At 39.9% G+C, this 13,671-nt stretch overlaps 1 protein-coding gene across 1 annotated transcript in view; it reads left to right on the top strand.

Annotated features, from left to right (window-relative positions):
- The window catches only part of UBE2F (ubiquitin-conjugating enzyme E2F (putative)), a 78,902-nt gene that overhangs the window by 19,984 nt on the left and 45,247 nt on the right, over positions 1-13,671 (top strand). Inside the window, exon 5 of the mRNA XM_009878087.1 lies at positions 7,878-7,948. Within this exon, the coding sequence (XP_009876389.1) occupies positions 7,878-7,948 (71 nt within the window). The remainder of the gene's footprint in view (positions 1-7,877; positions 7,949-13,671) is intronic.

Consider the following 13,671-nt stretch of genomic DNA (forward strand, 5'->3'; position numbering starts at 1 on the left):
ATTTGGTTGCTCAAGGCCTCTGCCAATTGGCAGTTCAAAATTTTTTAGGATGGAGATTCACTGCCTCTCTGGGCCTCTGTTCCAATGTTTAATTTTCAGGTTAGAATTTCCCTTTTTGCAGCTTTGTCTGTGGCATCTTGCATTATTGCTGTGCACCTCTGAGAAGAGCCTTTCTCCTCTGTACCTTACCGTTAGGTGATTGTAGGCAGCAATAGTGTTGCCACCTTCAGGCTCCTCTTCTCCGTGCTGAACAAATCCAAGTCCCTCAACTCCCCGTGTACTACGTGTGCTCTGGCCTCGTTTCCACCTTGGTGTCTGTCTGCTGGGCTGACTCTAGTTTGTCAATTTATCCGGTACTGGGGAGTTTGACATCTGACACAATTCTGGATGCAGTGTCGTGATTCCCTGGGAGGGGGAATAATCAGTTCTCTGGCCATTCTTTTGCAGTCCAGTGTTTGCAGCCAAGCAGTCTTGAGGCTTTTATTACCTCAGTGATGATATGCCATAAAATAAAAAAGTATTTGCAACTATCTGGCAGAACCTTCTTGGAAGTACAGAGAAGTCAGACTTGAGAGTCTCCCTTTTGGCTCAGGTTTCACTCTTGTTTGTTCTGTCCTGTTAATTGTTCTTGAGACCTGAACTTAATGATAATTTTCACCAAAAAATTATGTATGTTGAAGAATGAAATAAGAGAGCAGAAAGGAAAAGTTGTGGGTTTCTTTTTGTTTCTCTGGGGCCTCCAAAGTGGTGCTTATAGTTCTGATGTTGGGCTTAATCCCTTTTGAGAGCACACAGGGAAGGATGTGGAAAGCACAGATGGTCACAAGTGGCCTCCTTTAGCATGCTGTCTTAGTTCTACTGGCTGACTCCTAGGCTATTTAGTTAAATATCTTTAAGAAAATAACCATGTCAGTGGTTATTAAGCAAACAGCTTCTTGGAGGATCTACAAATGATATCTTATTGTAAATAATTAGAAAGCTCCAAACAGCTCAGCCTATTCAAGCATGAGAAATGTTGGTATTTCATTTTTGCACTTTACTAAAATTGCAGAACCTTGCAAGGGAGGAAGGGCACAATTGCAATAAAAATAATTTCAGACATTGTTTTCAGGCTTTAGCTGTAAAAAGAGCCAGATTGACTCCAAAAATGGAAAACAATTGTGGCACACGTGCTTCTCAGAAATTACACCTTCCACTGTGTGTCCTGATAGTTCGATGTGGAGGGAAACTAATTTGAGTATTGGAGTTGCAGTGTTCGTGTATAGGTATATAATTTTCACGAAGAAGGAAGCCTAATTTTGTTTTAATTGGAACAGTTCTGACAATTTTGCTTGCTTTTGTAACTTTTTTTCCAATCCTGCTTTCCGTTTTCTTACTTCTAGTGTTTATAGTTCAGAGCTCTTCTTGAAGAGGTGCATTAATACTGCTAGTAGAGTAGAAAGGTGATGTTTCTGAGATAGGAAGAGTTGGGTCTGCTTTCCAGATGTCTTCAAGTTTCCTAATGTTATTTATAGACCACGAATACATGTGACATGCAGTATACCTTAGAAAAAGTTCACGTTTGAAGAGGACTGTAGCCCTTCTGAAACAGCTTTGGATTTTCCCCAACTTTTTTTCGTAGTTCATAGTTATGCTCTCATTTCAATGCAATATTGGTCAAAGATTATCTACTCAAGCTGTTGGGTTTTTTTTATTTTTCTACCCCCTCCCTGGGTTTCGAATCTTGGCTGCCTTTATTGATATACTTAGTACATGTAGGTGTTTTAAATAGTGTTTGCAATTGTGTGGGTTTGAATGTGCTTTAAGTTCCCTTTAATCTCACCGAAGGATTTCACATTGTAATACAGGCTGTCCTTACTAGCTTGTCTGTGGTTATGTGCATGCTGTAAAGGTGGTCCTTTAAGGTTGACTATATCCTTGTTTTAAGTTGAATAAATTGTGCCATCGCATACCTGAGAAATACGGCCTTTGGTGTAAAGGGGGATATCTTGTCATGTTCTCTGCTATCTAATTTTTTTACTCATCTTCAGTGATAGCAGTTTAACCGCTGTGGCAGTGTTGGGCACAGGGGAATATACGTGATGTATATGCATTTTAATTTCTTAAATTTTTGTGTTTAAGGTGTTTACTTAAAGAGCACTACTGCAGGAAGGCACTTGCTATGGGTTAGCAGGAGAGCTAAGTGTTAATTTTGCTCTGGGTTTGTTTTGTTTTTTTTTTACTCTCAGTTGCTATAATTAAAAAATTTTCTAGTTTGTTCTGGTTCCCTGCTCAGCACTGGCAGAAAATCTACAGGAAATGTTAATTAGATGTTTTTAAATTCTGAGCGCCTCTCAATACAAGAGTAAAAAGTTTGCCTTTGTGCAATTCAGAAGAAAAATGGAATAGGTTGAATGTTGGATTATGCTCAGGTTATTAGTGAAAATGTATATGTTCCAAATGTTGAGAAAATTAGATGCTGAAGCCATGGTTTATTTTCTGTCAGGCAGAATAAGACTGAAACAAGTGATGGCAGTGTTATTAATAGAGCTCTTCAGCCCTGCCAGCATTCTTTCAGTCCATAAGCAAGGTTGGGATATCGCACATCTGCCTCAAGTTCTTTGCAGGAGTCCTGGGCCTGCTCGTGTGTGGGATAAAAATACCAGACAAGACTGGTGAGTTGTTATAGCCCTGCTTCAGAGCCTCCATCCATTTTCTAGCTAATCTTTTTAGCCTGCAGAAAAGAAAGGAACATCTGTTTTTAAAGCTACAAAATGCATAATTTATAGTATAGGCTTCATAACAGCATCCTTTAATTTCTGTAGCATGCGCTTGCCAAAATCCTGAGTGCTTGCTTGCCCCTCCGGGGAATTCTTTTTTTGCCTTTCATTCCTCATAAGCAAGCGTTTGGCTTCTACACCGGGAGAAGAAGCGGATGTGTAGAATGGTGGTGTAGTGGAAGAATGTCTAATTAAAGAGGAAAAGCTTGGAATATTTTGTGTCATGAACTGCAGCAATGGCATCCATCCTACTTTACCCAGGGAGGAAAGCATTGGAGGCTGATTTGGGAAGTACAGTCTCTGTGAATACAGAGGAGTAATGTATCCTCACCCTTTAGGTGTGACTGATGGATCTGTGGTGACATTTGGTACCTGGGCTATGAATTTCCTTACTGCACAGATTTAAGAGCCTCAAATGTGGGAGGGATGCTTTGTGGCATGAATGTTTCCGAGCAAGCGCTGCTGGGAAGTGCTGCCTCTGGCTTGTGAACAGAGCACACAGCTGGTGAGGGCTTCACCAGGCTTCTGTGCCATCGCGCTGCTGTGCTGCCTATTAGAAATATTTTTGCATATCTGTAAGGCAGTAAAATACTGTAAGGGTTCTTCCTCTGTATCTGTTGTTACCCTGTTTAAGCTGTTAGAGAGGTGGATAATTTCAGAAGCATCTAGGCTTGAGAACTGGAAAGGGTTCCTATTTTTGATCAGCTGTTGGAAGCACGAGGATGGTTAGGTCTGTGCTACATCCTGCTTGGGCAGGCTGGTGGGCTGTGTTTCGCTCGGTGCTTTATAGCAAGGCTGAAGAGGTGAGAGACCTTGCCACAGGCTTTTCCTAAAGCAGCATGTTTCCCAAAGAGGGAAACTCTTTCAAGTGTTGCAGTTGTGCATTGTTGTGTTGGCTAGTCCAGAGATTTAAGTTTTTGTCGTTGCTGATTTAATACGGAAATTGAGCAAGTATTGGTGTTTGTGCTGACCTGTGCATTGAAGTGGACCTGATATGGTACCTGTGCTCTGTAGGGCGATCTTTCTCCTACGCTGCTGCTCTACAAAGGCAAGACCCAAGATGCTGTGTACCTCAACAGTGGTTTTGAGATAGTTCAGTTAGTACACTAATGCACGCTTGCTGTTGTTGGCTCAGTATTTTAACATTTCCCCTCTCTAGTGTTCTCAGTTAAATTTCTTTTTTCTTGATTAAGGCAGGCCTCATAATGAATCCTCATAATTTTTCTTTTCAATGCTAGTGTGAAACAACTACAAATAACTCTGAACGTTAGAAGTTTCTGCTCACTTTTTAAACTCCCGTATTGGAAATGGGTGCAGGATGAGGAATGTTGTTAATCCTTTTTCTGTGGTATCAGAGTGAGCAGTCAGGTGATGCTTTCATACATTCCCAATGATGGTCACACAGTGCAAGGGCACAAGCGTATAAAAGTGGTCCTGAATGGAAAGATCCCTGCTTTCCAGGGACAGTAGGAATGAAAAACACCCTGAAAGGATGACTTTTGTTCCAGACATGCCCTAAAAATGTCTTCCATAAGAAACTTGTGATCCTTGGATCTGTTCCCTCTGTAAGTGTTTGATTCAGGCTGGCTGCTTTTTGGAACTTTGGGAAAATCTGGCTCTGCATCTGCATAATTCTCTGCTCGGATCCAATCTCTTTCATACCCAGGACTTCCTGGATTACCTTTTTTTTTTAAAAAAAAAAAAAGTTATTTTAGGGGCATGGTATAGATGGAACCACTAGCTTGAGTTTTTGATGTTCTTGACGTTTTCTGGGTTCAGTGTAATTCTTGCCATAAATATTGTCCGTGTTCTGAGTACAAAAAGGAAAAAAGTTAATCCTGAGAGGCCTCTTCCCTTCTAAAGTTGGAGCTAACGTGTGGAAAGATACTGTGGTGAGAAAAGTAAGGGTATTGATACTTAACTTTTATTTTAGGGCATTCAAAGTCTTTGGAACAAAACCACTTAGTTTTATCTGTTCTGAGTTAGAAGTTTCAGGATTTTTTTTTTAAACGAATTTGGTGAAGATAACTGCTAAAAGATACGTCGATCTCTATTAATATATGATAGCTTCCTCCCGTCCTGGGCAGGAAATGTGGAATGTACCTGCTCCACAGTTCAAAACACTTAATATTTCATGACTTTTGGGAAGAAAAAATGGCGGATCCCTGTTTACATACCCATTTGTGCATGAAACTGCCCTTAATGTGTTGCATACTTTCCCAGTGTAGTGTTTTTCATATCCTTAGCAGGTGTGCAGAGTGAAGGAAAGACTTCTTTAACAATGTAATGTGGTATGTACCAAGAGAGCCTGTGGAATTTTTTCTTTGGTGATGGCATATTGTGTCAGAATAAAAAGCAGTAGGTGCTGATACAGATATTGCAGAGGGATAAAAGAACTGGAGTGAGGTTAGTTCTGTAGTGTCTCCTCAAACTACCAGGCCAGTAGAAATATCAAAATCTGTTGGTAAACCCATCGCTTGGCATTTTAAAGTATTATACTTGTCAGGAAACAAAGCTGTGTGCGTTCATAAGCTTTTGTGTAAAGCAAACAAGAATTTGTTAGTGTTTGTGCTTACAAAACCTGCCAGGAATGTTGCTGTCCATACTGATATTAGAAGAGGCTGTGAAACACCAAGGGAAACATTTAATGGTGTAATCAGCAAATGCCTTTAGCACCAAGTGATGCTGCCTGGCCTCTGGGTCTGTAGCATCTGTTCCCCAAGCATTGCTTCTTTGGTTGACAAGCTGCCCAGAAGTAGAGGTCGGTGGGAAACAGGAGCAAATGTTAAAAAAAAATGAAAAAAGTCCAGTGACCAAGGGATTCAGTGATTTTATTTATTTATTTAAAAAAAAAAGATCCCACACAAATAGACAAACTCCATTCTTCACCTTGAGGTGCAGCTGATGAAACAGTGGGTGCTACCAAACGGTTTGCCACCACAAGCCAGAACTTGTTTGCAGCTCCAGTTCTGATGTGTTGTTGGAGCAGATAGTCCTAGGGACTCTGCAGTTTACTGCTGTCTTTGACAGGAGATGCCTTAGGCGGTGGTCAAAACCCTGAAATTCAACAGCAGAGCTGCCGATCTTAGCCATTTGCCCAGACAATATGTTAGTTCTGGAAATAGCAAACAGTTGAAAGGATTTGATTCCTGAAGGATCAGATGTCACAGTTAAGGGGCTTCCATCTACCTCTTCGGTGACCCTACATTATACAGGTTTTAGTTTGGAACCAGTGGAGTGGGAATTTGGCTCAAGCTTCATGATGCTCTGTCTGGAAATTCTGAAACAGCGCAAGGAAGCTCAGTGCATGGTTTGGGCAGTTCTTGTTGAGATCCAGTTGTGCTGTAAGATGTTTGTTGGTCTAGGGACTTGGTCTAAGGAGTTGTTGGTCTAGGGAAGACTCAGATGACTTGAAACAAGCTTAAAGGAGAAGTTTTGTCTGAAGATAAAATTTGTATTAGTGCTGCAGTTGTCCTTTCTAACAGAAGAATGAGGAAAAAGAAAAAAACCTTTGTCTTATTGTCAGGAGTGTGTTATTATGAATTTTAGCAGTGAAAAACACTTTGGTGAAAGGATAAGGAATTACTTTGTTTCCACGATACAAAAAAATGAGACACCAGCTATTTCACACTCTGATTGTGAGAATCTGGGGATTTTTTTTTTAAAAAAAAAAATAGTTTCTATAAAGCCTATTTTTTTTTTTCCTACTCATCAATACGTTCCCTGCTTGAAGGTGCATATGGTAGCAATTTACTCTTTTGTCTTGATCTACTGGCATGGAATAAATACTGCTGCTTTCCCTTTCTTAAGAACTAGACATAGTCTTTCAAAACAATATGAAAGTGTAGCTAATAAAAAGCTGTGCTGTTAAGAAACTTTTTAGAAGAACATTTGTTTTGAAGATAAAAAGTTTAAGACTGTTTTCTGTATGCCGCTTCTGTTTCAATAATGCCATGGGATGCAGTCGGTGTCTCTTGAGTTATTGGACAAGCATGAAATAAGAGTGGAAAACAAAAATCAGTGTCTACATTGCAGATTTGTTGCAGCGATAGGTATTTCTTGTTAGCGTCAGACAGCTGTGTTTTTGGTAGCTCAGTACCATGCATGTTTATCTCTTTTTTCCAAAAAGTCTTAGTTAAAAAAAGTATTTTACTAAAAAGGTACTTAGAAAGTTGAGAACAAAGTGATGAGACAAAACACGTAGTGCTGCTATGTAAATACAGTGATTGGAGCTATTTTGTGTCTTGACTAAAGATTTCATGGGAAGCAGTGGAGGAAAATAGCTCCACATCTATAAAATGTGATTTAATTTGAGTTATGAAAGGTACTGGTCTGTGCTGATGTATTCCAGTACACTTAGTATAAGAAATCACCTGCTTGATTGAAAGCTGCAAATTGTAATTTGGAGAGCATGGATGGAACAACGTGCTGTTGCTAAGCTACTGGAATTTTTATGACATGCTCTTTATTTACTTAACAAAACTAGAGCAAATGAGACTGTATTTTAAGAGTCTGTACTTCAAACCCACTATGGAATTGAGAAATCTGGTGATTTTGCCTGAAAATGTTTGGTGGCTTTTTTTGTTAGTGTCTTAAGTTTGGGTATGATGCTCCTTGATGCTTCTTGTGATACTTCCTATTCAGTTGTGAACAGGAAGGTCTGCATTTAAAAGAAGCTGTTCTTCTCATGTAGTTATTATTGTATCCTCTGCTATTTTTTAACAAACCTATGACTTGGATAAGCCTTAGGGGAAAACGCTTAGTAGTTTTCTGGTTTAAATTGTTATCTTACTGGTTGGGTATTAAGAAATTGAATGACTTGGAATTTTTCCCTTTCCCTGAAGGAGACAGGTGAAGAGAGTAAATTTTCTTGGCTGTCTTTAAAGTTATGTTTTGCTAAGAAAAAGTCTGATACCAGCCTAGCTTTTGTAAAGAGTTGAAAAGCTAAAAAGGCAGATAAAGCTGGTGTAACTCCTATAGATTATGTTATTGGTCTATTTAATATACAAACCAAAGCCGCTTATCAAGTATTTTTGCCTTTTTCAGTTCTATGACTTGTAATAGTGATAGAGTTTTGTTGTAAGGGATAACATTGTAATTTGTCTTCTCTCCTGGCAGCCTCCAAAGGTGAAATGCTTGACAAGAATCTGGCATCCGAACATTACAGAGACGGGAGAAATCTGCCTAAGGTAGCAAGAGCATTCTTTTACCTTTGAGATTTTCCTATGTAGTAAAACATTGTATGTAATTTTCCTGTCAGTTTTTTTGGTTTTTTTTTTCAGCAGATTCTGCGAATCAGTGGCATGTAACCCTTAGAACTTGGAAATCTACTGGAATTACTGTTCTTGCTGTGTGTTAGGGACCATGCAGAGCCTGGCTCTTAACTTAAGGTTCTCACCTAAGTTTTGTTCTACTGAGAGTAAAAATATAAACTCCAACCTGAACAAAACTTAGTAGCATTTGTTTTTTCTCCAACCATTGATGAATAGTTCTCTGCCCCTGAAAACGCTTAAGGCTTTACTTGTTTAATGCCTGAATGTGTATATTTCAAAAAGGAAGGAAAAACTCTTCCTTTAAATTTTGATGGTAACTGTTCTATGTATTTGCCATTTGTTTATTTTAACATTTGGTATCCTCTATAAGACATTTGGCAGTTACAACAAACTGAGCTTTAACAAAGTAAAAGGTTTGTGTTGCTGGGTGGTTTTTTTATTGGTAGTAAATGTTTCCTCTTCAAAATAAGTTAATAAAACTTTGTAATTTTAGTGTTTCATCCTGAGTACCACATGTTGAAATTGGTCAGAAACCAAACAAATAGAAGTGGGAAGCGTGAATGTAATTTTTCAAGTTAATGGGTCGTAAAAGTAGATGAAGCAGAAGCAACGAATATAATTCAGATTGAAAGCTGTTCTGAAAAGCCAAAACAGTTGCGCAATGAATATAATTCAGATTGAAAGCGGTTTTGAAAAGCCAAAACAGTTGCCTCCCTATGTATTAAATTATTGCTCAAAAAAAACTACAACCCAAAAGCAAAAAAAAAAGAACCCAACTGCCCCTAAGCTTTTCCTCTGGATTTAAACATGACATTAGTGCTATGTTCAAAGTCTTGGTGAAAATGAAGTTTTCACAGTCTGGCACACTTCATAGACTGGTGAGGCTCAGCAGCTGGTAACAGCTAAAGAGCTGCTATCGGTGTTTGTAGCCACAGTGGTTTGCTCAATGCTTCTGAGAAGCTCTTGTCATCAAAGGGTGATAGAAACTAGCCAGAGGAGGCCCGAGGATGTTCCTGGTGCTCGATGGTGCCAGGCTGCAGCTGGGTTACAGGCAGAGAGGCCTCATGTCCATAGACTTTGCCTCACTTGGGGATTGGAGGATTTAACAGCAGTGGAAAAAAAAAATCATACTAAATCCTCTGAGACTATGTAAATATCTGGTTGGTGTTTTACGCTGTGGAACTTACGACTTTGCAGTAGGGAGGCTGATTTGAGGATCATGTCCTTAGATTTTAAGTTCTACCAAAGTCCTTCTGGGTTGATCAGTGTAGAAAGCTTAGATGCTTTGAGTGAAATAGTGTGAGTAAAGGAGAGAGCGAGCTGTTTGAAACCAGAGAACAAGAAATACTAGACAACAAACAACAGCTAAAAATTTAAGCTTTGACTATAGTGTAACATGTTCTGAGGTTAAATAAAGCCTGACATTCTTGAGGATATTTCAGTGTTTCTTGTCTTTTAAATGCTTTTAATTATGGAAGAGCATAGTGTTGGAACACCATAATTCTAATGAAGTCATTTTTTAAGCCTCTGCACTGAAATGTCAGCTTTATTTGATTGTCAGATACTTTAACAGATCAAACCTTTGAAATGTCTTACCATTTAGACGGAACAACTAAAATAACTTAGATTGCTTTATGCCTGTTATAATGGAGAATGCACTCTATATATAGTACCTGCAATCAACTTACACGAGAGTCTTTACATTAAAATAGCCTCAGTTATTTTTAAAAGTATGAAAAAATTCCTTCTCGATATTTTTCCCAACAGTCTTTTATTAAACGTACCTCACACTGTGTTATGTCTTGGTTTGATAATCATCACTGAATTAACACATGCCAAAGGGTTAAACTTGTGGTCAAGTATACTAGTTTTGGGCACAGTTACTCTTTGCTTTTATGGTTTGCAGTTCCCCTGGACCATAGTAATAATGGACCGTATTCATTAGGTCTGGCCCATACTTGTGGGATTTTCCTGCACTGTGTGTGTGGACAGAAAACATGAAGATACCTAGAAAGGATATGCTTGCTTACTACCTACATGGACTACTTTTTTGACAAAGTGTGACGCATGTCACAATTTTTCTTTTTCTCCCTATTGATGTGATCTCTCTCTGAGACATAGTTGTAATGTGGTTTGTTTTTTTTTTCCCTCCTTGACCACATAAGCTTTTAGATTAGTTCAGTCACTCAGGTGTCACTGCATTTCTGCTATACGGTGACATGGTAAGCATTGTTGGATGTTTCTTTTTTTGGCTGTAGCTGTTGTTAGTTAAAAGTTCAGTTGTTTCATGATGCGGTATTAAAGTATGCTGAACGGAGAAGTGTTTGAAGACTCATTAGCTGTATCATCTAGTATAGCTCAGTGTTGCAATGTCTTCAGTTATAGGACCTAAGCTGATTGCTTGTTTCTGTTCCCCAGTGCTACTCCCAGACTCCTCAGCTGTGCCAATGTGAAAACTAAAAGCTCTTTAGGAAGAATTTCTACACCAATTGCTCTGCTCAGCCAGTCTGTAGCATGGCCTCCAGAATGGCTGCACTGGCGGTGCAGAGTTTAGCAGGGAGGTGAGCAAGAGAATGACCCCTATAATGTATTCCTGCTAGTGAAATGTTTCTAAAGTGTATTTACGGCTTTTTTCATTCAAACTTACCCCCACTGATACTTTCTATTGGCAAAGGGAGAGGAGAAATTTTATTGGAACTGATGATTTATGTTGATAAATGTGCTTATCTGAGATCTTTACATAAAACAGGTTTTCTCCAGGACTCATTGCCCCATTATAGTAATTTTTAATCACTTAAGCCGTAAATCATGGTAGCTGGAGTTTCAGAAAGTTCTAGGCTTGCTAGAGCCATGTGTTCCAAGTTGAGTAGATGTTTCTGGCAGATGTTTTTAGGATGGTGTGTATTTAAAAATATAGACTTGGAAAAAAAGGTTTTCTCCATGCAGGAATTACAGAATGAGAAGGTATTTGTGGAAAGGAAAGCTCAGCAGCTGGCTGCTCCCATCAGTCACTGTTTTGGTTACTATAGCTTCAAAACTAGTGATTTTGCAGTCTTCCCATAGGAGCTCAGATTTAAGGTTTCTGGGAGGTCTCATTAGATATGAACATCAGATGTTAAAGTGCGATTGAGTTCCAGTCCCCCCCACGACTGAAAACAGGCCCTACTGCAGCTGGAGGCAAAGCCAATGGAAATGGTGTTTTCCTGTCCTTCCCTGTTCCTGGTGAAGTTCCCGGCCTGACAAACTCCTGCTCGTGCCTCGTGTCAGCGCGGCTGCTGCTTCCCCAAGGCATGCACTCACTCACCAGCTTTAGTAATAGGAAATGCTGCAGAAATTATGCAGTTGGCTTACTCCTCTCTTTACTTCTGCAAGTTATTTCTCAAGCATCACAAGGGAAGGTTTGGGATGTTTATTTAATCTAAATAGTACTAGATGAGCTTTCTGGCACTCCTCCATGAAATGGCAAAGTCCTAGCTATTTAGGGTAGTCACTTTAGGTAAACACGCTTTCCTGCCCATCAGGTGTCTTGATGCCCTGGTAGAACAGGTCGCTTTTGTGATGTATCTGGCAGCTCGTCAGAGGCAGCCTCCTGAAATATTGAGTGGGTGAGCACAAGCTCTGCTGGTGGTGCCCTCTGACAACTTCCTAGTAGCCCAGCTCCTCTATGGCAGCAGGACCCGTGGGTGACAAGTCTTTGAACAGAAGCTACATGCAGATGCACTCAACTAGTTCGTGGTGTGTTTTGAATATTTCCCCTCGTTTAGGTGTTCATTCTGCTGTGTGTGTGATGCTCTGAGAGCAGAGCACCACTCAGGCCTCCGAACTCGCTGGCACTTTTATCTAGGCCATCTGCACAGAAAGCACAGGATGGGGTTTCTGCAGACAACCTATGCTGGGAAAAGGTTTTGATTAGGGGCTTAAGGATCGTTCTTAATCTGTAGAGAGAAAGAGGATGCTGCTCCATAAATGAGTTATACCAGCAAATGGGTAATATTAGGCAAAACTACACTTAACCTTCATTGCTTTTCTGCCAGAGCTCTGCGAGGGGCATGAGTGTCGTCTCACAAGTCCTGGCTGCTGGTGTCCCCAGCTGCAGATGTGCCAAGAGAGCTCTGAGGCTTTGGAAGCTGGAAGGGTGTTAATGAGGCTTAGCTGATATGCCCAGGCACTTGGAGCTCTGGTGGATATCTTTATGCTTTTTTCGTGCATGTTAAGTTACTCCTCTCTAAGCTCACAGTGAGCTCTATGAAGAGGTGGAGTACTGTGGAAAAACTTAGAGGAGAAGACAGCAAGCTAAAAAGTCTATTGTTTGCTCAAAACCTGTTCAACGGCATTTTTGCTTTTACTTTTTTAATATGAACAAAAATTGCAGCATAAGATATTATTTTTAATGTTCTTGAAATTAGTTTTGAGCTGCACTAGTGGTAATAGCATGTTTTGTCTTTCTAAAGGCACAGAAATGAGATTAGCAGCCCAGTTAAGATGGAAGGGTCTTGTCCAGCGTGATCGTCCTGTTTCTAGCCTCTCTACACTGAACAAGGGCTAATGCTCGTCATAGTGTATTGCCGTGGTTTAAAACCTTGGAGCATTCAGAAACTATTTGGATGGCCCACATGGTCCAGTCACCTACTGTAATTTGAAAATAACAATGTATGTCATCCTGAAAGTTGGTAAAATCTGATAGTTTAAGACTATTTCACTTTAACCCTATCGTTTCAGTAGTAGTAGTGCCGATGAATTTTTGTGCTTTGTGACTTTGCTCTGTGAGTTTCAGTTTTAGCTTACTTCTTAACATGGAGATGAGAGTGTGGAATGATGCTTCTAAGGAGTTTTCCAGGCTTTCTCCTTCAGATTATTACTTTTCCTTTTATGAGTGTGAGCCAGACTTCAGCTCATATTTTGGTTATTCACTCATCTTCAATATTTTTACTTCTCATAACTGTTGATACTTTCACCTGAAAGGTCCAGGAACGCCTAACCAGCTGAATACACCTCAATGATTCCAACTTGTACATAGGTTAACAGTTTCACTGGACTTAACAGATAGCATAATATGCAGGTCATAGAAAATTTCTGTACAGTGCTTGTGTCTGTAGGAGAATCTATATCTTACATATGAATATTCATACAAATATTTATATTAAAATCCAAGAATATGTGTTGAAGCTTATAAGGAACTTTTTCCTCCTGTAATGAATCTCTCTTGTGCAGAATAGTCTTCATCGTGATTTCCAGTTGGGGAGGTATGCTGCTGGGTTTGTCTGTAAAGCCTTAAAATATTGTGTGTGTGATACTCCTCACCAGCTGGAGGAGAACTGTAAGACCCTGCCTTTAGACTTCCCTGAGCTGTGTCCCCGGAGGCTCGAGATGCATCTGCTCGTGTTATGGCTCTTGCAGAACCTTCTTGAGTAGACGGGCCAAAACTATTTCACTCTCCTAACTCTGCTTTTAAGAAGCTGAAGTCCTGTCACAGAAGCAAGGATGATAATCCTCTTTCTTGCTAGTTGGAGCTACCACCAAAAATACCCTTTTTTTTTAATATTGAAATGTGCAGATTTGGTGAGAAGTCATTTGGTAAGCCTGTCTTTTCACCAAAGATGAACGTGTTTGAAACTGGAGGGGGTGGGGGGGGGGGGTGG

The sequence above is a fragment of the Apaloderma vittatum genome, unplaced genomic scaffold (assembly GCF_000703405.1).
Source record: "Apaloderma vittatum isolate BGI_N311 unplaced genomic scaffold, ASM70340v1 scaffold12211, whole genome shotgun sequence".
Classification (NCBI taxonomy): Eukaryota; Metazoa; Chordata; class Aves; order Trogoniformes; family Trogonidae; genus Apaloderma; species Apaloderma vittatum.